Below are 27,548 nucleotides of genomic sequence, written 5' to 3'. Positions count from 1 at the left end.
AAAAATAAAAATATTTATTATTATTATTGCAAGCTAAATTCACCTTATCATGTTTGTCAAAGACGCTCTGAAGGAAGAGGTAGGCATTGTGGTTCAGCTCTGTGGTGCACCCTGGAGGGATCTTTAATCTAGAGATGGACAATATCGAAATTTTGAAATATTGGGAGAAAACTATTAATAAAATGGTCAACATAAGCTAGCTAGCTACTTTAAAATAAAAAAATGACTCAACCAGAATCAACATTATGAAATGGTCAACATAAGCTAGCTAGCTACCAGATAAGCTAGCTCAACCAGAATCAACATTATTGAACAGTGCAATTAAAGGGTAAAGGGTCTCACATCTGCATTTGTTTCACAAGTATTAAACAGACCATTTAGTTGAGATAATGTTTGAGAAACGAGTGCAAAAGGATCAGGACTCACGTTGGGAAGAGGAAGTCCTGATTGAGCTCCAGGTCATCATCATACCCAAACGTCCTCAACACTGTCCAGGTCGTTTCATGACGGCCTCGCTGAATAAACAGCGTGTGAAGGAAAAGAAATCCTTCATTGAAGAAACGAAAAGGAAGGGAAAAAAATCTAAACACGACTGAGTTCATTGCAGTGAACAAAATGTCTATGAAGTTGATCCTACCTTTCAGAGTTAGTCCATTATCACTAACTCCGTCACCTAAATTCTTCTTCACTACATTTTTTACATCCTCTAGCGCCTGAGGCTCCAGTGGAGTGTTGAAGCATATCCGCTGATGGTGATGACGGAGATAAATGTTAAATATCAAATACTGATGATTTACAGCAACAAAATCGTGAGCTTGTTTTCTGACTTCTGACTTCACAACCATGTTACCTGGAAGAGGTTGAGCTCATTGTCATTTAATATCCCATCATTGTCCAAGTCTGACACCTTGAAGATTCGAGTCAGAGCTTTGACACACAGCGGCTTAATCTGGAAATAAAAGTGAAAAGTGAAAGTTTTTACCAGATGTGCCATGTAGAGAAAATTGACAGAGCGATCTGGTTTTTAAAGCCTAAATGAATGCAGAGCAGGAGACAGCCACCAGAGGGCAGCTCTGTTAGGAAGATACTTCTGTTCTTTTGGGAATCACTGACTAAATTCAAGTCTTATGAATGTGGCCTGTAGGTGGCACTCAAACCAAACATTATTCAATAACAGTGGAATAGAAAATAACATAAAAAGAACAACGATGAGCAGCTGCTGTTGGTCAGTGGTGTAACAGGTGAAACTCCCCATGACAGAAGTGATTTTTTTTAAATTACCAAAATAACTACTATTGAATAAACGAACTACAGAATTACCCGAACTGAACACAAAACATACTTTACAGTAGGTGGCGCTCCTCCTGCTGTGCTGGAGCCACTGACAACACAATATATTTCTATCAAAGGTGAATTCAAAATCACTCTACCACACAGGAGAGTGTTGCTGACTATGCAGTGTTTATTTTTGGACTCACATCTTTTTTCTCCGGGCAGTAGAGGGGGCCAGTCGGGTGAAGAACAGCCTTTTGGGCGTAGTAGAACAGCTCCGAGATGTTCTTTAGGTTTTTGGCTGAACACTACAGACAGCAGGAAAAGACGGAAAGAAAGAGTTGGGTCAAATGGGGATAAAAGTGTTACAGTTGTGCTTCATGAAAAAATGTGTGGCATGGCAGGATTGTCGACTGAACGAACAGTTACTGACAGATACTGTCAAATAACCAAAAGTTTACATTTTATTTCCATTTAATACATCTCTACCAAGGAGGACCTGCTGTTGTGGTTGTGAGAGAGAGAAGTCAGGGTCAGATGAAAAACAAACACAGCAGGTCGGTCTGAGCTTAACGTCTCCTCTAATTAAGCAGCACGACTGAATCCACGTTAGAAGATGTTCTTTAGTGTTGAAGAGCAGACAGGGTGGAGCTTCCAGGCTTCCAGGCAGTCATAGAGTTCCCACATAATGAGTACTGAATATTTCACACACGTCTTCTTTTTTTGCACACATGTTCCACTAAAGTCATGTAAACAATATGATTTAGTGATTATTTTAGGGGAAGACATTGAATCAAACTGAGTGTCATCAAAATGCTCTCACCTCAACACATGTCTCTATCTCACAGTACTGATTCATTATGGGTAATATAGTCTCCATGCTGCTGTGCTCCACCAGGTCTGACTTATTCCCCACCAGGATCAAAGGGACTCTGGAAAAACATATTTGTTCAATGTAAAAAATAATAATAATAATACTCTGGAAAAACATATTTGTTCAATGTAAGAAATAATAATAATAATAAATTAAAAAAATACATTTAAAAAATAAATATATACATATATATGTCTGATAAACTGCTACAAGCTAACCAGTCAAACTGTCAAAGATTGTGAATTGTGAATTCCTGTTATTTTTTTAAGCACTAGAAGTAAAACTGAAGAAAATGTTTTCTGGCACATGGAAATCCAAGCATATACAAGCACACATTAAGAAAAATTCTTTCAGGCACTCACCTGCTGTCTTTGTCCGTATTGTCAATAATGAGGGGAATCCAGTGGCTGGTCACCTGACCCCAAAAACACAGACGGTTTGAAACAACTTCAATATTATCACTGACATATTTTCTTATGTAAACATTCATTCTTTTACGCAACCCTTTAAGCAAATGATCGTAATGCTGGAAGTACAGGAATCTCACCTTTTCTATGGACTTCTTGTTGTTGACAGAATAAACGATACAAATCACGTTGGCCTACGAGTCAGAACGGCACAGACTCAGTGACTTGAACTAAATTCATACAATGTCTCTTTATTGTAGACATGCTTTGTGCAACAACTGACCTTAGAAATCTCCTGAAACAGCTGCTCATCTGTCTGCTCTGCCTCTGTCCATGAAAGATAGCTGAGCTTTAATGACGGACCAAAGTAACCAACGAAAAGAGATGACACAAATGAAACAGTGATGTTGCCAAATACCTGAATAATCCACGATGTGAGTGGGAACTCTCTCTGGTGTAACGTCTGCAGGTATGGTGATTTCCTCAGCTCTGTAGGGAACCTATATTAATGATAATAATTCAAATTTAAATTGTATTACATTTCATTATTATTGATATTACTATTATTAATAATAACGATAATATACATTTAAATTTTATTACATTTAATGATTATATTATATTATTATCAACTTTAATATTTTAGTCTTATACAGGCTGAACATTTATGTTATTCATTTTAAAATTCTTACCACTTCTGGAAACTCTTCGCTGACCAGAGACATGATGAGAGAAGTCTTTCCCACCTTGGCTGTGATGAAGGTACAACATCACGAATTATTAATATCAATGATAATATTAATCTGATTACTGCAATGATATTGTTCTCTACTAAAATATTAAGTATTTTAGAAGGACTATTTGACGAACGTCATACGTAATGTCGTTGTATAAACTTAGTTTATACATTTTGTAGTAAAACAAACTCTTTTTTTTATTATTTTCGTCAGAAATACAACGACATTAATGGAGTATGTCGACGCATCACCATTATCATCTTTATTTTTTTTAAATATCATGAGACACGTGACTGTGATTCACGTGTGTAACGTCGGTGCATCACTGTGATAAATGCTTAGCAGCTTCACTTACGCTCCCCCACTAATAAAATCCTCACGTCCTTGCGCATCTTCTCTCGTGTCAAGAAACAACTCAGCTAACTGGTTGGTGAAAACCATTTAGAATCGGGTCTGGAGGTTGGAGGATTGTCGGCCAGTTCTCCTTGGCCCGCAGCATCTGCAGGAAGCTACGTTGACATGACTAGCTGGTTCAGAGCAGACGCAGACGATGCCAACAACACAGGCCCCAGACCTTTGGGTTTCTCTGGTGAATCCGTGTTCTGTGGTTCTCTGCTACACTTTGTTAGTCACAGAGTTCCACTGCTATGTCGCCGTCACACAAACTTGACATCGCCGTGACAGTCAACGTCAGCTTGAGAGTCTGCCTCCGTCTTTGACACGCCCCTCACGCGCCCGAACTGACGGCGAACAAAGATCGTTATGTGAACAAAGATGTTTTAAGCTGGACGGGACACGCCAAATCACTGCCCCGTGCTTCAGCCGCCATGTTGTGCATTGATTAGAGAGACAAAATATATTAAAACAATTAAATTTAAAATGTATGTTCAGGTTTTAATAATAATTGTTATCAATATATATTTTCTATTCTTATCCAGGTTTGTGTAAGTATGGTGTCGTACTCGGAACTAAAAATAGCAAGGAGTGAGATATCTGTTATTTGGTCCAGCCTAAACCATATACTACACATGCGCCCTCTGGCGGCACAACGAATAAAAGTTAGACTTTGTAGTTTAGTTACTATGTAGCATAAATGTGCCACAAAGACTAGCAGTTAAAGGCTGTTCAACTTAGTCTGCGTCTAATTGGGTTGGTTTTCTGTTCTATTCTAATCTAAATCTAAAAAAAGGGGAAAAAAGGGAATATTAGTAACCGTATTTTTAGTAAGAACAATAAAGATGAAGAAATTATTGAGTATAACATACATTTTATTACTTGATTGCATGTAATGCAATGGTAATGACACAACAATCAACCAATGTAACGGATTTTGTTTATATAAACTCCTAAAACAACGTTTAAATAAAAATCATTAACTCTGACAGAACATATTTTGACAGTAGCTACAATAAATGACTGTTTATTTTAAATCAAAATAATAAAACGCTTGTTGTGAAGAAACAAATGACTGTTTATTTTAAATCAAAATAACAAAACGCTTGTTTCACATCCTCGTTCATTGATAGTTTACATTTACCCCCTCCCCCCAAAAAATGATGTTAATTTCATTAGTGAAGAAACATCAGTTTCACTCTATTCATTATCCGTCAGCTTTTCTTAGTACTCTATTTTGTTGTCGTCGTCATTGGTATGCAATCAAGTTGTCTGTGTCATGTTGTGAGACCATTTTGTCGAGGATATACTTAAAGTATTTGGTACTTTTTGACATTTGTTGTTCAAATGAATTTTGTCTGGTTTGACTTCTGTAATAATCTGTCACACATACATGAAATGGGTAAAACTCGATAGATTATTGTTTGTCTGATGTTGACGTGTTAGCAAAACAGTATATTAAGTAAATTCTTCTTGTTGAATGTTCCAGTTAGCTGATTACTCAGCTGATTTACTAATATCCAGCATGTGTGTGCGCAGTTGGACATCTGAGTCATGGTTTTGTCTCTGCACGGGGACAGGGATATGTTTACATATGACCGCCTTATCAAACCCTGCACTGTCGACCATGGGCAGATAAATATCTCACACACTCAGTACGCTGCTCATTCCCCGAGAAGACAGCACACCTGGTGGCTGCAGCAAACATGGTGCCATCACTTGTTTCTACGGCAGGAGGACTCCTCTTACTGTTCACCCTGTCAAATGCAGTAAGTCTCTATATCGACTATATCCCCGCCACTGCACTCTCCGCCACCTCAGACATGTAAAATGTCTTTTGTTTGTACAGCAACTCAGAGGAGACAGCATTGGTACATGCCAGCGAAACGATGGATTTGTAAGTAAATTATTGTTGTTTTAGCGTGTGAATGTTCATCATGGAAGAAGCTATACTGTCTGCACACAGGGCAAATACTGTCCTACCACGTGTGGAGTGGCCGACTATCTGTTCAAATATATGGACGAAGTGACCGGGGACCTGAATCATTTTGGAAATGAGCTGGAGACCATTGCCAATTTGACTGAGGGGGCAGATGAAACAATTGTCTACATGAAGGATTCAACAACATCAGCCCAAAAGAGCGCCTCACCAGGTGTCATGTTGAACTGATCCACCCCACTCTGTCCACTGTTTGAATGCTTGTTAGGAAAAGAACTGTGACTTAAGTATTATTCTAATTACAGTCCTGAAAAGTCAATAATCTTTTTTTTTTTCTAGACTTGTATTTTAAAAAGTCAGCAAGTATGCTGGATGATGTTGTTCGCTTCGAGAAGACGATCATTGCACAGGAGGAGCAGATGTTGTAAGTTTCACACGAAACAGTATTCTATGACACAGATGTTGCGTTAGGATATGTATTTAAAACTTTACCACACTAACTTCCACATTATAAATGATTATAATGTACACCATTAGCAAAGGCACACATTTTTAAGTACAGGTCTTTGGGTCTGCGACCTCTGGGGGTTCATAGAGGTACTGCAGAAGGATGGTGACATTTTCTGTCGGTTAGACTTTTTTTTTTTAGAAATTTCATATTTTGCACGTTTAGAGTCAAACACTAACATAAGAACCTGTGTTGTTTGAATTGTCTTAGTATTTAATTTAAAATTACTTTATGCAGCTCTAAAGTATATGAAATAACAACTTCTATCTTTGGATTGGAAAACGCTGGCTTGTTAAGCACATGTTAACATGTGAAGATGATCGTAGCTCAGGGCTCAACCAAATTACACAGCAAACTTGATGCAATACTTGTGACAACAACCCACTCAGGTCGATGCTCACCAACCAGCCCCCACACTGTTTGGTCTGAATAAACACCTCTTCTAGATCCCAAACAAACTTACAGACTTATATAAATAAAATAAAAAAACATCCAAATAATTAGATTGTATTGTCTTTGCTAATATTTTCAAACCAAGTCAACTTTATTGCCTGTGCAAACAGGCAATGATTTATTATCAATTTAATAAATTCAAGTAAAAAATATAAATCAGCTGAAAAAGATCATTTATAATTTATAATAATATAAGATAATGAGGCAAACAGTTCTATTGCTACTATAATAAGTAAAATGTATTTATGCTACTGTTCTTCAGTAATATGCTAAGACATTCCAAAACAATGAAAAGTATTCTGACACAGGGAGTAAATATTTGTTTTTAATATAAAATGTTTCGATGCAAATGTTTGATGTCTTCTTAACTTTTGTCTAGCAACAGATTTTGTATTTCCATGTGTTATTATCACATATTACAATAAAACATTTTCCACCATGTCATATTGGAAAAGTAAATAAAACTATAAAATCTACGTTCATCTTCTCAGTGAACTCGGGAATATTATTTCGTCTAACGAGAGGCGGATGGCAGACCTGAAGCAGCTGTCCCTTCAGCTGCAGCAGAAATGCAATGAACCCTGTAAAGACACTGTTGAAATCCAGCCCATCACAGGAACAGGTAAGAAAAAAACCTAAAATATAAACAAATAACAGTGACCCTCAGGACGTTGCCATTTCACAATCAGTTTCGCAATCGTCTGTCATCTGAACATTTGTCCTCGTTCACTGTTTGATTAGACGCTGTGATCAATACCGTGCAGGGTAAACACATCTGTTCTGACCTCAGTTCAAACTTGCAGGCTCTCAGAACTCCACAGTAAATGTGATGGTAGTTATCTACGGTAACATCAGAAGATTTAATGGAAACGATGCTTTGCTTTTCTTTGTTTTTTTATCAGATTGTCAGGACATTGCAAACAAAGGTGGAACCACTAGTGGGCTCTACTATGTGAAACCAGCCAAAGCCACTGAGCAGTTCCTGGTCTATTGTGAGATTGATAGCTTTGGACGAGGATTCACAGTAATACAGAGGGTATGACACACTCACAACCAACAAGTGACCTTTTTCATACATGATGTTTAGGTGCTGATCATTAAAAACCCAAACACATACACTTTTATAGGACTTTTCAAAATAAAACCCCTTGTTGGTTTTATGAACTGTCGATTTTTCTGCATTTCTTTTTAATAGTGATGATAAAAATCCAACAATGTTCGGCCACTAGTGCATTGAACTACATGGAAAAATTATAGGCTTTACTACAATACATTCACTTATGGATATCCATGTTCAAAAAGTCCAAATAACATTTATTATTTTTATCCCATTTTCTAGGGTAGTTTGTTAATTTCACACCTACATTTTTGCAGCTAAGTGCAAGAGACAAATTGATCTATGACCTTAATATTGTACCTAAAATATTGTGGATCAATCGCGTTCTTTATTCCACAGAGACGGGATGGCAGCGTGGACTTTAACAAGAACTGGATCCAGTACAAGAACGGCTTTGGTTATCTGTCCCCAGACGACACCACCGAGTTCTGGTTGGGCAACGAGAAGATCCATCAGCTGACGGACGTTAGCACCATCCCAACTGTGCTGAGGATAGAGCTGATGGACTGGGACGGCAACAAGAAGTGCGCGCGCACACACACACACACACACACACACACACACACACACACACGCACACACAAGGAGATACTTAACAGTTTATGTAAGAGTTGAGCACAAACTCAGCCGCACAGAGGAAACATGACCCCAGACATGGTGCACACAAACATTAAAGCCCAAGAACTTAATCCAAATAATTACTGAGTGAAAAATATAAGTTTTGTACACTCTCTTTTGTACCCAGGTACGCAGACTATAACATGTTTAGACTGGGAAACGAGGATGACAAGTACCGTCTGACTTACGCCTACCTTTTTGGCGGTGACGCCGGCGATGCTTTTGCTGGCTTCGACTTTGGAGATGACCCCAGTGACAAATTTTTCACCTCACACAACGGCATACAGTTCAGTACCTTTGACAGTGACAACGACAAATTTGATGGCAATTGCGCTCAGCAGGATGGCTCCGGCTGGTGGATGAACAGATGCCATGCTGCACATTTAAATGGAAAATACTACCCGGGTAAGATCACGTGGCCAAAAAGAAAAAAAACCCTGTTTAATCTTAAAAAAGTTTGATTTAAAGTGGCTGGCCTTTTCTCCTCCAGGTGGTAGGTACACTAAAAAGGATGCAGGCGAGCACGGCTATGACAACGGCATCATCTGGGTCACATGGCACGACCGCTGGTACTCTCTGAAGGAAACCACCATGAAGATCATTCCTCTGAGTCGAATCACAGCAGGTGGTGGGCAGCAGACCGGTGTGAAACAGTTTGGAGGACTTTAAACGTGAACTCGTACCACGTGCTGCATGTAAGCGTTTGTGGTCAATACTTAATGCTTTACGCATTAACAAAACAAAATGTCTGAAACCTTTAAAACGTCGACCCTCAAGGAATCGTTCAGTGTTTCTCCAGGTCATTTCTGTGGGCTGTTGTGATCTACAGCTGCACACTGACGATTTTTCTTTTCACCTTCAGTGTTGTTTCATCAAATAAATGTAAAATCTGTTCCTTACCATATGTGTTTTGTTATTACTTCACTTGAAATCACCATGGGTTCTTGTAACCTAAATTTCCTGAAAACTGAAACGCAGCTGAAAGTGAGAGCAGAGCACTTTTTAATGTTGCATAATACTAAAATATACACTGTTATAAGAAGTGATACGTGAAAAGGTGCAGGCAGAAGTCAAAGGCTGCACTCAAGGTTAGAGATCAGGTGCAGAAAGTTTATGAACAAAGTCCAAACTGGAAAACCATTAACATCCAGGGCTGAGTCTAAACTCAAGAAAATGCCAGCCAGTCAGAAGCAGAACTGACACACAGACCTTGAGAAACCACAATCAACACAAAGATGCACAATGACAAAGAGTTTGGGATAAAGGTATATATACCCAGGTCACCAGGTGAGACGAGTCAGACTGATTAAGAGAACCACAGGACACAGGTGAGGATGATTAAACTAATTAATTGTACCAACATTGGTTAGTGTTGACCACAGATCTACATATCTCTGAACCTGGTTTACCCCAGGTCAAATTTTGAGAATACATGTTGTTCTATGTCATTTTTATTCTGTACGATCTGACACCGTTTTTTTTGTTTGTTTTTTATGTTAATCATTGCTACATGGTTCTGATACCATGTAGCCTTATCTATTTTGAAGAAAAAAGAATGGATAAAAAATAATAATCATTGGTGGATTAAATTATAACATCTGGCTTCAGCTAGTAGAAAACTGGTCATTATTTGTTTGCCATTTCATAATAATTCTCCCCACTAAAAACCTTTTCCAAAAATGACCAGGCCCCAGGGTCGTTTTACCACACCATGACACCCACACATGTTCCTCTTAAAACAACGTTAGCGCCAAAGGATTGTGAAACTCTATGTGCACTTTGGCACATCAACCTGGTTTGTTACACAAAAGGAGAAAGGCAAACTTTGGGAATGGTTCCAACATTTTCAGCTTTTCGAAAAACACCAATGTAATGTGTCCTCCCTGCCGGTAGGTGGCTTTACAGAACCTACAGCTGGCTCTGCTCTGTTGTTTACTTCCGGGCTATTTTCAGGGTCTTTGTGGCGGTGGAACTCATGTTTTAAAGTTGGGCGACAAAATCGAGTAAACGTGGGCGATACTAACATTTTTTTTTCTTTTAGTTGTGTTTTCGAACAGGCAGATTTGAAGAATAATGACTGAGGTAAGTCTGTGCTTCACATCTTATACAGCTTTCTGCCAATAGCTTAACATAAAACATACGTCCGGAGCTACGGCTAATCACTGTAGCCTTAACATGATGTTCCCTTGTTGTCAGTTTGTATTTAAAAAACGATGATCTACGTAATGTGTTATGGTCTTTTTGTTTCGTTTTTATTTTTCTTCTACAGGATGTACAGAAACATTCGGTCCACACGCTGGTCTTCAGATCTCTTAAGAGAACTCATGATATGTTTGTGTCTGATCAAGCCAAACAAATCGCAATTGACGATGAAAGGTAAATTAGCAACCACATATTGCCCGCTTTTGAAAAACATTCAAAATGTTTTACTTTTACATTCGCTTTCGAACCTGTGTCGCAACTATCTCCAAACCATCGTGGTAATAATGATTTTTATTTTATTTTTTGAAAAGCATTCGAAGAGTCTGTGGTTGGCATATTGGCAGCAGCATGGTACGTTATTCACTGTCTGTCTCCCGTGTTTCTAGCCACAAGGTGAAATTGGGTGTAAAGCTGAAGTCAGACTACGAGGCAGTTTTACACATGCCTGTTTTAAAGGAATGCAAAGACAGAGTTCCAGGCAGCATCCACATCTCCCAGAGCTACCCGCAGCCAGGTGAGGAGAACATAAAGTCAGCAAACAATCTTCGTTGTGATCACATTAACCAGTTGTCATCATATGACAACACATTAAGAGGGAATGTTTACTAGATGGCAGGTAGTTTTGCACAAACTTGAATTTTATGAGAGAGAACAATCTCCATTTGTTGTAGCTGGTGTTGCTATTTTGGTAGATTTACTCAGATAACGTGTTAAACAACAAATGTTTTAACCTTATCTGTCTTGCAGATAACCCAGAATACCTGATTACTGGAACACACGCCTATCCATCTGCACCTGGTGAGTCTTAGCTGTTTTTATACATAATGCAGAATCTTTTCAAACCATACCAAACTCACCTGCACTTGCTTTTAAATAACCAGCCTCTCATTCAACAGGCGTTGCTTTAACTGCTGACACAACAGTGCATAGGAATCCCAGTGAAGCAGGAATCCACTCAATGGCATTAGCTTTGCCGCCTTCACAAGTCAGGTAAACCATTACAAACTGTTTAAATCTTAAGTATTAATAACAAACCATTACAAACTGTTTAAATCTTAATAAGTATTAATAATAATAATATTTTCAGTTCTTGATTTTGGTTTTTGTGCTGAATTTCAGGATTGATGCAAATCGCACAGCAGCCAGTGTTGCAGACATTCGTCGACACGCTGGAGCAGCACACTCCACTGCCATGGTACATTTGTTTGTTGTGAATCTCAATATTCTGTTGACTGATATTGTTTTGTTTATACTTGCTGTAAAAACTGCCAACCTTCTTTAGTCACTGTTGGAAGGAGGAGCAACCCGAAATTCTGCTTTGATGAGGAAAGCACCAACAATGCCCAAACCTCAGTGGCATCCACCCTGGAAACTGTTTCGGGTAATTTTCTCCACCTTATAATCAAACTGCATTGAGTAGCTATTTCAATGTAAAATAAGATTTTTTTTTCTAACAGGTTATCAGTGGTCACCTTGGTTGGGTCAGGTCCATCGCTGTAGAACCAGGAAACCAGTGGTTTGTTACTGGTTCTGCTGACAGAACCATAAAGGTAAGTAAAGATGAAGAAGATGTCTGGTCCAGAACCAACAGATCTTCACTGTCACAAATATAGATCCGCAGCTTGAGTTTAAGGCATCCAATTACAGGATACATTACGACCAAGTAGTAATGCAATTGAAGAGGAAGTCCCTGAAAACGATGATTGATTTTCCAATTTGTCATCGACAGATCTGGGACCTAGCTAGTGGAAAACTTAAACTGTCTCTGACCGGACACATCAGCACAGTACGTGGTGTAGCCGTCAGCAACCGCAGCCCATATCTGTTCTCCTGTGGTGAAGACAAGCAGGTCAAGTGCTGGGATCTGGAGTACAACAAGGTTCGTATGTGACGGACAGCAGGACACTGTAGGCGAGATGATCACCTGATCATCATGAGACCGTTCTTGCGTTAGAATTGTTCACCCTGTGTTTTTTTTGGCATTCAAGATCTTAAAGAAGCGATTTGACTCTTTTAGGTCATCAGGCACTACCACGGACACCTGAGCGCTGTGTACGACTTAGATTTACATCCCACAATTGATGTGTTGGTGACGTGCAGCAGGGACGCCTCAGCAAGGGTAAGCTCTACAGCTCTACTGCAATGGGGTGGAGTACAAACAGTTCACTAGTCTTTACCTGCAAACTTGTGCTCTGCTATACACTCTGACATATTTGTAAAGAGCCGTGCTCCACTGCACCAGGTTGAATTAGTCTGACCAAAAGGACTTCTGTGCACACAGGTGTGGGACATCAGGACCAAGGCCAATGTGCACACACTGACTGGCCACACCAACACAGTGGCTACAGTAAAATGTCAGGAATCTGAGCCACAGATCATCACTGGTAGGGACAAGTTTTAGAACACCAAATTGAGGAACTCAACTTTAGGTTTCAGTGTAATCTTTTTTTGATGTTATCTTCTGTATTTGCTTTGTCTAAATTCATGAATGAATTGTTTGCAGGCAGCCACGATTCAACAATCAGGCTGTGGGATTTGATTGCCGGAAAGACCAGAGCTACTCTGACCAACCACAAGAAGTCTGTCCGATCTGTGGTGCTGCATCCCAGGCAGTGAGTTAACACAAGCAACAGTCACATGACTATGATCTTTTAAAGTCACAGGGTCTGTTTTTAATCCGTGTCGTGAGTGGGGAAGATGACCAAGTCTGGACATATTAAGCAACATTTTGTTGTTTTTTATGTTTCACAGCTACATTTAGATGTAAATATTTTATCAAATAAGTGTTGAAAAATATTAATCTACACTAAGTTGTGGAAACAGCAGAGTAATAGACAATGAATTTAGATTAGAAAGATTCTTGATTATAAATACAGTAAATGTCAAGCACCAAAGAAACATCACTAACTTTTCTTCCTTTTCCGTCAGATACACGTTTGCCTCTGGTTCAGCCGACAACATAAAGCAGTGGAAATTTCCAGATGGCAACTTCATCCAGAACTTGTCAGGCCATAACGCCATCATCAACACTCTGGCTGTCAACTCTGATGGAGTTCTGGTATCTGGAGGTACTTAAAACGTTTTTTTCTTATAATCTGCGGAATAAAATGTTTACCTTTTTGCACTCATTTGACACAAATGTGTGATCTCTTCTTTAGCCGACAATGGAACCATCCACATGTGGGACTGGAGGACGGGCTACAACTTCCAGAGGATTCATGCCGCTGTGCAGCCCGGATCTCTGGACAGCGAGTCAGGCATCTTTGCCTGCTTGTTTGACAAATCAGAGAGCAGATTGATCACCGCAGAGGCCGACAAGACCATAAAAGTGTACAAAGAGGACGACACTGCTGTGAGTTTTCTCATCAGATTTGAACCCGTCCAGAGAGTTCCATTTAGTCCTGGCATATTCTTATCTATGTTTCTTTTTATTCTCACAGACGGAAGAGAGCCATCCAGTCAACTGGAAACCTGAAATCCTTAAGAGAAAACGATTCTGATGTTATGTTTGTTTTGTTTTGGTTTATTCTTCTATTTTTCTTTTTTTTTTTTACAAAACCTTCTGTAGATACAGCCATGTTGCTTTGCCAGCTACCAGATTTAGCTTTAACCTATTGTGACTATGATGGAAGACAACCACATTCTATTACAAGGCAATTAGAATTTTCTACTTTATTCCAAAAACCATTTGCAGTCTTCGTTGTAAGACTCCAGTCCAACAAAGCGGCCATTATGAACTGCCAGGAATCTCCCTGAGTTTTTATTCTTCATCATGACGGTTCGCCTGGCGCTTTCGTCCATCTGATCCACCAGGAGCAGCCACTCCTCAGAGACGGAGGGAATGGCCTCGGAGTGAACCTGGTTCCTGCCTGTGTCATACCCTGCAACGAAACGTATTATTTTTTACTGAGACGAGTGATGAGAAAAAAAACATAATTGTATTCACCTGCTTTCCCCCTTTGAATAAAATCAAGGAAGAGAAGTACATTTGTTCAGTGAAGGTTGATTTCCTGTCTTACCCAGGTATCCTTTAGTCACCACATTCTTGTAGAATTTGCAGCCATGGCCTTTGACCTCCTCCCAGTAACACAGATCTCCAGCTGTCTCAGTGAGCTCCACTCTGGTTCTGTTCAGGGAGGTTTGATGTGTAACCTGCTCATCTGTAGAAAGGATACAAACAGGCCGCGAGGAGATGGTCAAAACATTTATACAAATCACTGAAAATAAAACTTTTGCAATTCATAGATCACTGGTAAGGCATTTAATGAACTTGATGCGGTAAAAGGCTCTAATTTAAAACATTCAAATCTAGTGTCAGACTTTGACAGTTTTGTAGTTTTTTTAGATATAAAAATATAATTCTGTAATAGTTCTCTAATAGTGCTTTATACTGTACCTGGTTCGTGGATGTAAAGCTGTGACATGGCGTGGCGAAATCTTCGACCGGGTTTCTTTTTCAGGTAGTGCTTTGGAGGTTCTGGTTCCATGTCCACTTTACTGAGAAAACCAGATTAGTACATAGAGCAATTTAAAAGGCAAAAAAAAAAACTAAGAAAAAACCACGAATAAGGGTCATGCTAATCAATAAGGTAAATGTGTAAACAGTGGTAATGGTGCTGTTAGTATAATGTAACTCCCAGTGAGTGTGTACCTTAACTTGGGCTCTTCTAAATCCAGGAGGTGACCAGCGCTGAACATGATCTCCTCCTCCAGAGATCTGACGCACATCTCAAAGTTTTCCTCGTTCTTGTCTGCATTTCTGTATTTGACACAAACAATCCCATCATCACTCCTTCTACCTATCTTCTTTATTGGTCAGCGTCTCCACATGGACACAGCTCCTCACCTGAAGTCCACCCACAGCAGACCAGCAGTGATCAGGCCCAACCACTCACTGGCCTCCCAACTCTTAGCCAGCATTACTGGAACAATGATGACCTCCCTGGTGTCGGCGTAGCTGAGCTCCTTCTTACAACTGCGGGACGCCTGGTACTCTGGGGTCAAGAAGGGACAAATCACTACGGCCTCCTCCACACCTGCAGCAATCCTGAAAACAAGCACAGACTCTCAGCTGTCTCTACAGCACCGTCTACTAATGTTTACAAGGTGTGGTATTATTTTAACTCTAGTTGTTGAAAAAAAACCTATAAAGTCAAGGTCAAATCCACTTTACTATGGTCCTTACGCATCGTTGATATTCCCCATCACACCTCCATTTATGTCCATCCACACAGGCAGCCCGTCATCTCTGAGGCGACTGTAGATCTTCTGCACAAGAGTCTGGTCCTTCCACTGATAGGACAGCATGATATGAGATGGCATTTTTTTTAAGTGAAAATAATAACGTATAAACGTGCAGGGAAAATGTTTTCAGTCTCACATCAACTCAGGTGAAGGAGAAAAGCAAAGTAGAGCTGCTGCTTGTTTTGTCTCAGGTTACATGTGTTGCTTGGTTACACACCGACTCTGGTGGGAGGTGAGGTGGTTAATAACGCCTTGACAATAATAACTACGTCATTAACACATTAGCATGCTAGCATTCATTCTGTCCAACGTGTTCTACTACTTGAAGCACACGTTACTGTGGAACCAGAGCTCCAATAAAGAAGCACCGATGAAAAAAGTATCCTTAAATTGAATGTGTTTGCATATAATATTTTCTATACTATTATTTACCTTAAACTTATGACAAATTCTTTACTGTTAAGCACCAGGGTGAGATCCTCTGACCTCAATTAGTAAACAAATAAAATATAAATCCCATAAAATGTTAAAATATAACATTTAAATCGTTGTTATCAGTGTGAGTAATACTTTTTTTAAAAATAAAACAAGATAAATAAAATACAACGACTGTATTTGTTTTGATGTTTTGTTGATAGTATTTATTTATCACTCAAACTGAAGACAGTAGGGGGAGCCACTGCCACGTTTTTGGTATTTTCTTAAATATTTCTCACTCCTACTCTGTGCTACTCTCTCTGTCTCTCTTTCTCTTAATTACTAAAACAATTTTAACTAAATCCATAGTTTAAAAAAAATTAACATTCTGGTCCGTGGTAATTAATTAACTGCTAAGCAAAAGTCAGGTGCAGTGTCGGGAGTTTCTTAGTGGTTCCTGCACTTTTATGATAGTGAATGAACAGTTCCACCTGTCAGCGCGTGGACGTCGTAGTAACGTCATGGGCCACAGATGGATAAGACTGAATCTCTGGTGTCACTCGGTCCCCGACTTGTAACTTATTCAATAATTATTGCTGGTTTATCTTCGGATTATTAAGGCTCCAGAATCATTGGGATTTATCATTTGTGAAGGATTAGCCGACGACAAGCGGCTGCCTAGAAGAAGCGTTTATCTGGTCTGTTGTTGTCCTTTAAAACATGAGTGATCTTTGTGAATCCGACAGAAACATGTAGCTGGAATCTGACTCCGACTTACGGAAGACTAAGTCTGTCGGAGAGGAGGAATGGGTTTCAAAAATGCCTCAAAGTCGTTCCTGGTGACGCTCATCCTGTTGCTGCTTTGCGCACAGGCACTCGGGCAGGTGTTTAACTTGACGCTGGCTGTGACGGAGGGTTTACCTGCTAACACCATCATTGGAACTCTGGGAGCCGGTCTAAGTAGACCAACGTCTGGGTTCTTCGTCTCAGAGAGCAGAGATTCTCGTGTGTTCAAGGATTTGGAAATAGATGTGGACACGGGGGTCATTTCCACTGCTGTGGTCCTGGACAGAGAGAGGAGGGAGAAGTACGAATTTGTTGCAGCCTCCCTCACAGGTGAGGTGATAAAAGTGAAAATAGAGGTGAAGGATGTGAACGACAACTCACCTGTGTTTCCCTCAGAGAGGGTTGATCTGGAGATATCAGAGTTCAGCCTTCCGGGGACTAGGTTTCCACTTGAAGGAGCTACAGATAAGGATGAGGGTGATTTTGGTACCCAGGGCTACAGAATCAGAGAGAGTGATCCTGGAAAGTTATTTGATTTGAATTATCACAATGGATCCAAAAATGATCAGATGTTTCTGGAACTCGTCCTCCACAGCCAACTGGACAGAGAAACCCAGAGCTTCTACTCTCTGACCATTGAGGCTTTCGATGGAGGTATTCCAGCCAGGACTGGAACTCTTCAGGTGAATGTCCATGTCCTGGATGAGAACGACAATCCACCGGTGTTCAACCAGACTGAGTACCACGCCTTGGTGCTTGAGGACGCTCCAGTCATGTCCACCATCTGTGAGGTCCATGCCACAGATCTGGACCTGGGCGAAAATGGCAGGATAACGTACGAGATCAACAGACGGCAGAGCGACCCTAACGAGGTCTTCTCCATCAACCAAACCACAGGAGGGATTTATCTCAACAAACCGTTGGATTTTGAGACTCGCGCGTTCCACGAGCTGATCATAACCGCCACAGACAACGGGGCTCAGCCTGAGTACAGCAGTGCGCTCGTGGGTGTGAGGGTGGTCAACATTAACGACAACAGCCCCTCCATTAGCGTTCTGTTTCTCAGCGACACAGGAGATGCAGTAGTGTCGGAGGCCACAGCAGTTGGGGACTTTGTTGCCAGGATTTCAGTGTCGGACCCTGACCTTGAGGAGGACAGGGTCACAGTCACACTCACAGGAGGTGATGGGAAGTTTATCCTGATGCAGACTGATGATTTTCTTTATGCTCTATGTGTGAATTCTGAATTAGACAGGGAAGACAAGGATCTGTACGAGCTAAAGATACAGGCCTCAGATTTTGGAAGCCCCTCCCTCAGCAGTGAGATGGTCCTTCTGCTGAAGGTGACTGACAGCAATGACTGCCATCCTGTGTTTGAGAAGGACGTGTACACCGTCAGCATCTCGGAGGACACTCCACCAGGGAGTTCTGTAATCCAGCTGCAGGCCAGAGATGCGGATGAAGGAGTCAACTCGGAGGTCAGATATTCCATCCTCCAGTCCCAGCAGGACAGTCTCCTCAGCATCGACCAGCAGTCGGGCCTCATTACAACGACTGTGAGTCTGGACAGGGAGACACAGGAGGAGCTGTGGTTTCTTGTGGTAGCGATGGACAGAGGAGATCCATCTTTGTCGTCCACGGCCACGGTAACTGTGCTGGTGGAGGACGTCAATGACAACGAGCCAGTGTTTGAGCAGCAGCTGTACAATGTGTCCATCCCAGAGCACAGTGATGTCGGAAGCTGCTTTCTACAAGTACGTTGGAGAATGTTTCATTTTGTGGATTTAAAATGGCAAAACACACTACAAACCGTATCATAAAATGAACCAAACTTTTTGTTTGTTTATTTGGAATTTGGCCAATCTATCATTACTGCACACAGTTCATGTCACCTGACCAGAGATGTCGCCAATAAAAGACAAAACAAACCTCTTTAAACAAGTGCTTTAAATTAGCTCTGATGAATGGATCATGTTATATTACCAGAAGAAAGAAATTATAATATACTTCTATGTCCAAAAGTAGCACTTGCGTATTTGTCTCCTTTATTAACCATTTCTTTCCTCAGCTCGTAACACAAAAGTAGCTTTCTGTCTCTGTGACAACAGCTGCCTCTCTCTCTCTCTCTCCTCTCATCATCTCTGTGTCTCTCTGTCTCTCAGATGTGATGCCTGGTACCACACCAAGCTGAAATCATCCACAAAGGAGACCTTGTCTTTTTTTAAAATTACAAACAGAATTAACAAGCTCAGCTTCTAATCTACGATCACGACTCCACACACGGACAGTCACCGTTATGTGTTTAGTCTCCAGCTGTGACAACTCACTGCCGGATCTCAGTTAAGACATTGAAAGTAAACGTTAGGTGTGTTGTTTGTGTAATCGGACCTTGACCCGTGTCACTACAACGCCATAAAATCAGAGGCGATATCATCTTTATGGCAGGAAAGTGAGCACTCTGCCTTTAATGTGCGTGTCTTTTCAATGACACAGTCACACATGTAAACCAGCGGAGGTGTGACTTCAGCCGTCACATCTGCCCGTCTCCTGGTTCTCACTGTCACCCGTTCAACGTTTACCCTTTTACAATGTTGACTTTCAGTGACAGCAAAGGTTGAACCTAAACACTGATTGGGCTGAAAGATATCACTGATGTATTAACTAAATGTTAGTGCACTTAAAACAGAAATATGACAGAGAAGGCAGCATCAGAGCACTATGGGAATTGAACATTTGTTTTAATCTACAAATGTGTGACACATAAAAAGTTTTGGAAAACTGGTAGAGTGTATCCTACAGGGACAGCTGTTTTTTAAACTCATTTTCTGTTGTGTTTTTGTAACTCTGAAGTGTAAAAATGTTACAAATAATATTTTTTTTCTTTTGGCTTTAGAATGTTTATTTGCTGCCACTTCAAAATCTGCTACTGTAATTTGCCCATTTATTTTCATTTCAGGTTGTTGCCACAGATGCCGACGGTCCTGACTTCGGCACAGTTCTTTACTCTCTGTCTGATGGTTTTGACAAGAACGACCAACATCCTCTCTTTCACATCAACCCAAAGACTGGGGAGCTGTGTGTCTCTCAGGACATTGATCGAGATGGAGGGCAGACCTTCCACGATATTCTCATCAAAGCTGAGGATCCAGTGAGGAACATTAATCTGTGATTTTCTCTGATCATCATCTGTTTTTTTTTCAATTAGTTGAAAATTCAATCTTCCTTCCATCTTTCATTCTTCTGTGGTCAGGGAGGCCTGAGTGCTCAAACCTATGTTCATATCCAGATAGAGGACTTGAATGACAACGCTCCACTGTTTAATCCTGATGAGTACTCTATGAGTATTAGCAGCTACACAAAGCCAGGGACAGAAATCCTCAATGTCATTGCTACTGACCCTGACTGTGACAGGTTTGGACAAGTCACTTACAACCTCCTCCCTGGTGATGTGTCTATTTTATTTACCCTGGATAAACAAACAGGTGAGCACGTTCACGAGAAAATGTGCAGTACAAGTGAGTTAAATAAATAGCAGAAAATAGTAGCTAGTACAACTAAAATCAAATTAGGAATGCTGTAAAAGTCATAATAGGAATCTCAGCTCAATATACTCCTCACATACTTGAATTTCTTTCCGGTGATGGTAAGAGCCTGTGTCATATTCCATATACCCTTCTGATGATGCCAACTTTATCACAGGAACCCTCTTCCTGACCTCAGCCCTGACCCACCTGGGTGCAGCCAGCCTGAAGCTCCTGATAACAGCACAGGATGGTGGAGGCCTTACATCAGCCAAACCTGCAGAGGTCACTATAACCATCCTTCCTAGTGCTCAAGCTCCAGTTGTGTTCCAAAAATCACGCTACAACTTCAGTGTTTCTGAAGACGCAGCAGCAGGAACCTCTGTGGGGACAGTGGCCGCCAAAGACCCAGTGGGTGAGTGTGGGATCAGAACATCATAAAGTTAGTCACCATCAATGGCTTCACGCATTCTCACAGATTCAAAAAGCACATTGTATAAGTTTCTAATGTCCTCAAGTGACTGAGGCAATCTCTCAAGTCACATGTACCACTGCATCACCTGACTGCTCTCAGACATGTCAGCTGACGCAGAAGGAATATGAGTAATATATGTTTTTATGATAGTTTATGAACCAAAGGTTTCCACTAAAAATGTTAGTGGTAACTGCAGGTGCAGTACGTTGGCAGTAACCATCCTGACAGGTGACTGTGACAACAACACATGAACTATCACTGTCTCAGTGAGCAGTGGGTCAAGGCAGATGTAATCTTTTACACAGGCTGATGACAAGTAATGAAAAATGTGGCCGACAGTACACTGGTATACACACCGTCCTGGTCAAAGGTCATCCAGTAAACATACTTTTTTTTTTTTTTTTTACATCCATTAGGAATTCCAGAACAGCTTATACGATCAATAAATCCTGGTAGACACCGTTATTTTAACTTTGTCAGCAGCTAACTGTGAACTGTCAAATTCCCAACTTGTTGTTTACTGCTTGTTGACTTTAATGACGTGGACTACGACTGTTGTTTACTGCTTGTTGACTTTAATGCTTTAATGAGGTTCTAAAAAACAGGCATGTTTTGTTCTTGTACTTTTAAAGTACTTTACTGTCCAGATACTTCCACAAAAAGTAAAGACTCCAGACTAATCGACTATTATTATGGTCTGTTTGTTCTTCATAGACTCAGGTGAATCCGTGTCCTACAGAATCTCCTCTGGTGATCCCATGGGTTTGTTTGCCATTCGACCTGAGTCCGGCCTGATCACCAACGTCAAACCTCTGGACCACGAGTCCCTGTCGTCCGTCCTGCTGTTCGTCCAGTCCTACACGGACACATCTCCAGTGTACAGCACCACTCAAGTCAACATCACCATCGCTGATGTCAATGACAACGCTCCACTCTTCCCTAAAAGCACTGACGCCATCACAGTGTCCCAAAAAACCCTCCCGGGAACTGTTCTTTTCATCGCACACGCTCACGACTGTGACGGTGGTGCCAACGGTCAGGTGCAGTATCACCTGAAAGACGGCAAAAATGGTTTGTTTGCTGTTGACTCTCACCAGGGGACAGTGAAACTGAACCACAGTTTACAGATGTATCATCAGCAGAGGTACGTCCTAGAGATTGTGGCTAAAGATGAAGGAGCGCCGCCCTTGAGTTCAACACTGACCCTCACTGTAAATGTGGACGGCACGACCGCTGAGGACAGCCTGGCCTTTGAGACGTTAGTTTACCAGGTTGAGATAGGAGAGGGTTACCGTAAAGACTCGAGGGTCATCCAGGTGAGGGCCCACTGGACCCGAGGAAGTCTCTCCCCAAACAGGGGCCTCACCTACTCGTTGGAGGCAGAACCTGGATTCCCTTCTCCTCCATTTCAGGTCCACCCTAAAACCGGTTGGTTGTATCTTTCCCACAGCCTGGACTACGAGACAGAAGCCACATATCGGTTTCAAGTGTCGGCCACAGCGAACGAGGCCTCACTGGCAAACAGGACGGTGACGGCCACGGTGAATGTGCTGGTGCTGGACATCAATGATAACGCTCCTGTCTTCAGCAGCGACGTCTTCTACTTCACTGTATCAGAGGGGTCATCACCTCAGGGTCTGGTGGGAACGGTCCAGGCTCTGGATAAGGACTCTGGGAAAAATGCCCAGCTCTCCTACATCCTGCTCTCAGACGGGAAGTTCTTCCGTATTAATGCAAAAACAGGTATAAAAAAACAAACAAACAAACAAACACTACACTGCTGCCCTGCATCTTTAACTGAATTCTGTGTTTGTCTTTGTTTTAATCAACCAGGTGAAATCATCAACTGGATGCCACTGGATCGAGAGAAACAGACTCAGCACACTGTGAAGGTGATGGTCACAGACCAGGGTCACCCTCGTCTCAACGCCACAGCCACCGTTTACATCCTGGTCACTGACGTCAACGACAACTCGCCACAGTTCACACATCTGCCCACCAGTAAAGAGATGAACCTGCAGGTGTGGATGCATCTTTTCACATAACCTCAACACTGTAGTAGAGCATGACAGGAAATCACAAGGATTGGGTGCAGTTTAATTCAGTACCAACTTGATATGTTTTTCATTCAGGGTCATGTTGACTCCATTCACTATCATAAAATGTGTTCTAGGGATAAAATAATAAGCACGTTTGATAATGAAAATGCATGTTTCCACGGTGTTATTAATCTTAATGAGACATGGATGATCACGTTTATAAAATTCTTCTCTTTTCATTTTGACACAGAGGGTAGTTTATGGTCAGGAGCATTGAAAATAAACTAGTTTTCAGAATATTTTAGGTAAAATGTTAAGACTTCTCTGTGTTTATTGCACTTGTAGTTGATATGGCTTTAAAAAATGTTCCATGACAACACAGACTGTTGTGTCTGTTCTCCAGATTTGGAGAGATCTGCCGACCGGATCCACAATAACAAATATGTTTGCCAAAGATTTGGATGCAGGGGAAAATGGAACTGTTACATTCTCTTTGGTTATAAGTGAGTCTAATAAAATATTATTGATTATTACTATTATAGTATATTTGTATCAATATAGTTATATATTTGATGTCATATATTGGACCTTTAACCAATGACGTCCTTGTCCTTTCAGCTGATTTTGAATACGATGGCGTGGGACACTTTGAAATTGACAGTCAAAGTGGACAAATCAGGACAACAGAACTTTTCTCTCAGAACGCTGAAGTGTTCTACACTCTCAGAGTAACTGCTAAAGACGGTGGAGTCGTACCTCAGGAAGAGAACGCTCTCGTTCACGTACAGGTACAAATTATCTGTCGGACTATTCTGCAGGTTTACGGAATGACTATGACGGACACTTACTGCCAACTTTGTTGTATTACCATGGCCATTAGCTGTAGTTTCTGCGTTATCACCACCCCGGGGGGAAAGAATTGGGAGTTGTGTAAAGATGGACATTAATTTACTTTTTTTTTGTGTTATTTATTTTATATTTCACCTTCAGGTGCATGGATCAAAGACTCTTCGTGGCCTTACTGACCATCACATCATGAGACACTTCACAGTGAAGGAGGACACAAAACCAGGAAGTGTTATAGGCTCTGCCAGTATTTCAGATACGGTCAAATGTCACTATTCCATCTCCGAGGGTGACGGCAGTATTTATTTTGGCATTGACGCATCTTCAGGTGACCTCTACATCAACCAGCCGCTGGACTACGAGACGACCATGCAGTACTCCCTCATGGTACGAGCTGAAGGTGTTGGCCCCTCACCCAAAGTGAACATCTCGGTGATGGTCAGTGTCAAAGTGGAGGACGTGAACGATCACACGCCCTGGTTTCCCGACCGGCTTGTGACCTTCAGCCTGAGGGAGGACGCTGCGATCGGATCGCTAGCGTTCGCATTTAAGGCCAGAGACGCCGATGGAACCTATGAAAACAGTGTCCTTCACTACACCCTGAACACTGACGCCGGCGACAGTAACTCACCAGCGCGTTTCCCCTTTCAGATCGACCGCCAGACAGGAAATCTTACTGTCGCAGCTCCTTTAGATCGAGAGACAACTGCCAGTTTTGCCTTCACTGTTACAGCCACTGATCAAGCAAAGCGGACGGAGGAGCGGAAGCAGGCGTCAGTGACAGCGCAGGTCTTTCTGCTGGATGTGAACGACAACAGGCCGGTGTTTATATCAGCAGATTTCGTGCAGGTGATGGAGGATGCCGAGGTGGGGAGTCTGCTTCATCACTTTGTGGCAATCGATGGAGATAAGGGTGAAAATGGACTTGTCTCGTATTCAATCTTAGCTGGGAACGAGAATGGATTCTTCAAAATAGAGGAGAAAACTGGTAAGAATATGTTATTGCTGCTCAGGTTTTTATCACCAATATATACTGTAAGTGTTACCCATGTGACCCATATACAAATGGGTCACATGGTGAGGTAGATAGTAAGGTGGTAATCAAAATAAATGCTAACTGTTGTTTAGTTTTTGTGTTTGTTTTTTGCAATGGTTTTTTTTTTACATTAAAATGTTGACATGAGAAAAATACAGCCAGTAGGTGGCACTAATTTAACTAAAAAAACAGTGAGAAAAGGTTAGAAATAGAGGAAATTAGCATGAACTTAGCTTGGACTACTTGAACTTTCATGTTGAGAATGACATTTTACATAATTCCAGGTGATAATAGTAGGTTTAAATATTTACAGATGATGTTGCATCATATTTTATATTTGTTTCAACTGACGGTTTTATGTATTTAACTCCATCAGGTCTTCTGTTTCTCTCTGCCCCTCTTGACTATGAGAATCAACCCTTCCACCGTCTGACTGTCCGCACCGTGGACCAGGGCATTCCCCCGCTCTCCTCCACCCAGACTTTGACAGTGGAGGTGGAAGATGTAAATGACCAGCCCCCCGTCTTCAGTCGGAGCATCTACAACGCCAGCGTGTCGGAAAACAAAGACCCAGGAGAACCTGTGATCAGAGTCTCAGCCACTGATCAAGATTCAGGTAAAATGACTGTAGTCCTGACCTCAGCCTGTTATAGGGGGCAATGGAAGTGTGCATTTAATTGGCCTCTAGATGGCAGCACTCGCTTTGGCTGTAGTCTTAAAATATTGACTACATTTCTTTCTAAATCAGTTCAACTTTAAACCAGATCTTTTAAATGCACAGTAAATGTCTTTAACAGGAAGTAACTCCTCCAGTTCACTTCTATTTTCCTGAGAACCACATGGAACATGTTGACCACCCTGCACTGTTTTAGTTTAACTTGAATTGCTGCAGTGAATCAAGGTTCTCATCTGTGTTGTTTCACTCCATTAGCACTTTGATTCAACACAATGTCCTTCCCTCCTCCAGTCCATCTGAGTTTACCCTTCCATACCAGTGAATCTCCTTTATCTGACCCACAATCACATTCACTAATCTGCACATCAGCTCAGTTTATTTCTTTTACACATTGTTCGCCGGGGCCTCTTGAAATCCGTTCCATCTACTCATGTTGACAGTAAAAGTCCATTTAAACTTGAAGGGGTAGAGGAGGTCACATAACAGGACGTTTAACGCAGGAGGGGTTCTCAGTGTGAGCTAACATTCTTCTGGGTGAGAATTGTCCAAGAACAGCAAGCACGTAGCTCCTCTGGGACCATCTGAAGGTCCCTGCTCGTGATGATTTCCATAATCCAAGCCATCTGTGCCAAGAGGCACCGTGTTTTCATCTGACGCCCGGTCTGGCAGCTCCGTCCACTCACACACACACACACACACACACACACCGAGCTTATTTGTTATGTGTCCGTGTTGGTCTCCGTATCCAGTTTCCAAATGTGTTAGAGTCAATCAGAGGAAATGAGCAGTAACAGTGGATGTGACAGCTATCCTGTGTGATACAACACATGCTGTGGACTCCATTGTATGGCACAGTTTTATGAGTTAAGTGTGTTGTTGTGAGAGATTTTCAAAAGCTTTTAAAATAAGGTGAAATACATGTGAATAAATAGTTGTTGTTTTTTTCCTCTATTTTGCTTTTTGTCATGTACTTTACTTGTTTTATTTTTACCATTTAATTACCTTAATTTTTGGGATATCTCACTGAGCACGTACCTCGAATTTAAGCTTTTAAGACTAAAGCACTAATCTGGTTCAGTTTAAACTTCACATCTACACTGGGTTGTTTTTGAATTGAAGACTTTTGGGGGGATTCTGTTGTTTCTGATTTTCTATAACTAGTTCATTTCAGTCATGTGGATTAAAATCAGCAATTATTCAAGGATGTAAATTGATGGAGAATTATCTTGCGGGTCTGTTTTCAGAGGAGAACGCAGTGGTGTCGTACAGTCTGTTGCCGGCCCCAGGCTACGAGCTCTTCACCATCGACCCCGACACTGGTCTGATCACCACCAACGCCTCCTTGGACCGAGAGCAGCAGCAACATTACTTCATCAGGGGTGAGAAGACACAGACTAATACACTGTCCCTCTGATCTGCTCATTTCTACTGCTGTCTCCAACTCAGCCTTCAGTCTATAGGACAGAGGACCACTGTCTCTGAACCATACATCATAGCAGGTCTCACTGCTGTCTTTTAAACTAGTGTCTCCATCTGTTCCACCATTTCCTTCACCTAATTGTTGTTCTGTCCATTACTCTGATTGGTTGACCCTCATTTAACTCCATCCACCCCTTGCAGCTGTATCTTACCACTAGCCTCAATTAAAACAGTATTTAAATATTTAGAATTGAAAATGTAATTAAAATTTTGGATTTTATTTTTGTTTCACTTTGTTCCCCTTGAGTTCCTCGTTCTTCCTGAATTTGAATTCCATGTCTGCCCCCTGTGTGAACACAACATTGTTGAGCAGATTGATGGATGTTATGCAAACAGCAGACTATGGTACAGTACGTCTAACCTCACTGCTGCCCCCTGAGCCTTGTGCCGGGGGGGCACACGCAGTAATTACTGTACATACAAGCCATTCTGCAGTGTTTGGTGATAAAACTGCTTTCAGATGTTGTAGCATAATGTTTGTGCAGCCAGCAGTATGGAGAACAATTAGT

The 27,548-nt window shown here is 41.3% G+C and overlaps 5 protein-coding genes and 1 long non-coding RNA gene across 6 annotated transcripts in view; 3 read left to right on the top strand and 3 right to left on the bottom strand.

Moving 5' to 3' along the window:
* LOC103383612 (mitochondrial Rho GTPase 1-A-like) overlaps window positions 1-4,146 on the bottom strand; it is a 7,802-nt gene extending 3,656 nt beyond the window's left edge. Inside the window, 12 exon segments of the mRNA XM_008316815.3 lie at window positions 44-128; window positions 427-547; window positions 638-746; window positions 851-949; window positions 1,479-1,580; window positions 2,096-2,204; window positions 2,509-2,561; window positions 2,694-2,747; window positions 2,837-2,880; window positions 2,972-3,053; window positions 3,246-3,304; window positions 3,646-4,146. Coding sequence (XP_008315037.1) covers window positions 44-128; window positions 427-547; window positions 638-746; window positions 851-949; window positions 1,479-1,580; window positions 2,096-2,204; window positions 2,509-2,561; window positions 2,694-2,747; window positions 2,837-2,880; window positions 2,972-3,053; window positions 3,246-3,304; window positions 3,646-3,682 — 954 coding nt within the window. The 5' untranslated portion in view covers window positions 3,683-4,146.
* A 1,154-nt stretch (window positions 4,147-5,300) lies between these two features.
* Window positions 5,301-9,217, top strand: fgg (fibrinogen gamma chain). Its single transcript, XM_008316814.3, has 9 exons — window positions 5,301-5,452; window positions 5,533-5,580; window positions 5,650-5,836; window positions 5,962-6,046; window positions 7,075-7,205; window positions 7,486-7,619; window positions 8,040-8,224; window positions 8,446-8,723; window positions 8,809-9,217. The coding sequence occupies exons 1-9, from the start codon at window positions 5,390-5,392 to the stop codon at window positions 8,985-8,987; spliced, it is 1,290 nt and encodes a 429-aa protein (XP_008315036.1). The 5' UTR covers window positions 5,301-5,389; the 3' UTR covers window positions 8,988-9,217.
* Window positions 9,218-9,346: 129 nt separating this feature from the next.
* On the top strand, window positions 9,347-14,507 carry plrg1 (pleiotropic regulator 1). The gene is made up of 16 exons (XM_008316808.3): window positions 9,347-9,646; window positions 10,360-10,400; window positions 10,588-10,694; window positions 10,907-11,034; window positions 11,268-11,318; window positions 11,417-11,510; window positions 11,640-11,715; window positions 11,803-11,901; window positions 11,978-12,070; window positions 12,250-12,399; window positions 12,538-12,639; window positions 12,802-12,904; window positions 13,024-13,132; window positions 13,449-13,588; window positions 13,679-13,872; window positions 13,961-14,507. The coding sequence occupies exons 2-16, from the start codon at window positions 10,392-10,394 to the stop codon at window positions 14,018-14,020; spliced, it is 1,515 nt and encodes a 504-aa protein (XP_008315030.1). The 5' UTR covers window positions 9,347-9,646; window positions 10,360-10,391; the 3' UTR covers window positions 14,021-14,507.
* LOC103383610 (uncharacterized) lies at window positions 14,193-16,290 on the bottom strand. Its single transcript, XM_025058466.1, has 6 exons — window positions 15,706-16,290; window positions 15,367-15,567; window positions 15,172-15,279; window positions 14,917-15,017; window positions 14,540-14,680; window positions 14,193-14,401 (listed from the first exon to the last, which is right to left on the bottom strand). The coding sequence occupies exons 1-6, from the start codon at window positions 15,840-15,842 to the stop codon at window positions 14,193-14,195; spliced, it is 897 nt and encodes a 298-aa protein (XP_024914234.1). The 5' UTR covers window positions 15,843-16,290.
* A 71-nt stretch (window positions 16,291-16,361) lies between these two features.
* dchs2 (dachsous cadherin-related 2) overlaps window positions 16,362-27,548 on the top strand; it is a 22,699-nt gene continuing 11,512 nt past the window's right edge. The window contains exons 1-11 of the mRNA XM_025058571.1: window positions 16,362-18,721; window positions 19,924-20,115; window positions 20,218-20,449; window positions 20,667-20,903; window positions 21,678-22,706; window positions 22,797-22,984; window positions 23,406-23,505; window positions 23,621-23,790; window positions 23,993-24,836; window positions 25,261-25,500; window positions 26,805-26,939. Coding sequence (XP_024914339.1) covers window positions 16,988-18,721; window positions 19,924-20,115; window positions 20,218-20,449; window positions 20,667-20,903; window positions 21,678-22,706; window positions 22,797-22,984; window positions 23,406-23,505; window positions 23,621-23,790; window positions 23,993-24,836; window positions 25,261-25,500; window positions 26,805-26,939 — 5,101 coding nt within the window. The 5' untranslated portion in view covers window positions 16,362-16,987. The remainder of the gene's footprint in view (window positions 18,722-19,923; window positions 20,116-20,217; window positions 20,450-20,666; window positions 20,904-21,677; window positions 22,707-22,796; window positions 22,985-23,405; window positions 23,506-23,620; window positions 23,791-23,992; window positions 24,837-25,260; window positions 25,501-26,804; window positions 26,940-27,548) is intronic.
* The window catches only part of LOC112487479 (uncharacterized), a 6,080-nt gene continuing 3,213 nt past the window's right edge, over window positions 24,682-27,548 (bottom strand). The window contains exon 3 of the long non-coding RNA XR_003050588.1: window positions 24,682-24,813. This is a non-coding gene — a long non-coding RNA (uncharacterized LOC112487479). The remainder of the gene's footprint in view (window positions 24,814-27,548) is intronic.

Source organism: Cynoglossus semilaevis, chromosome 9 (assembly GCF_000523025.1).
Source record: "Cynoglossus semilaevis isolate Cse_v1.0 chromosome 9, Cse_v1.0, whole genome shotgun sequence".
Taxonomy (NCBI): Eukaryota; Metazoa; Chordata; class Actinopteri; order Pleuronectiformes; family Cynoglossidae; genus Cynoglossus; species Cynoglossus semilaevis.
Note: the sequence above shows the minus strand (reverse complement) of the source record. Positions and strands in the feature narration are given on the sequence as shown.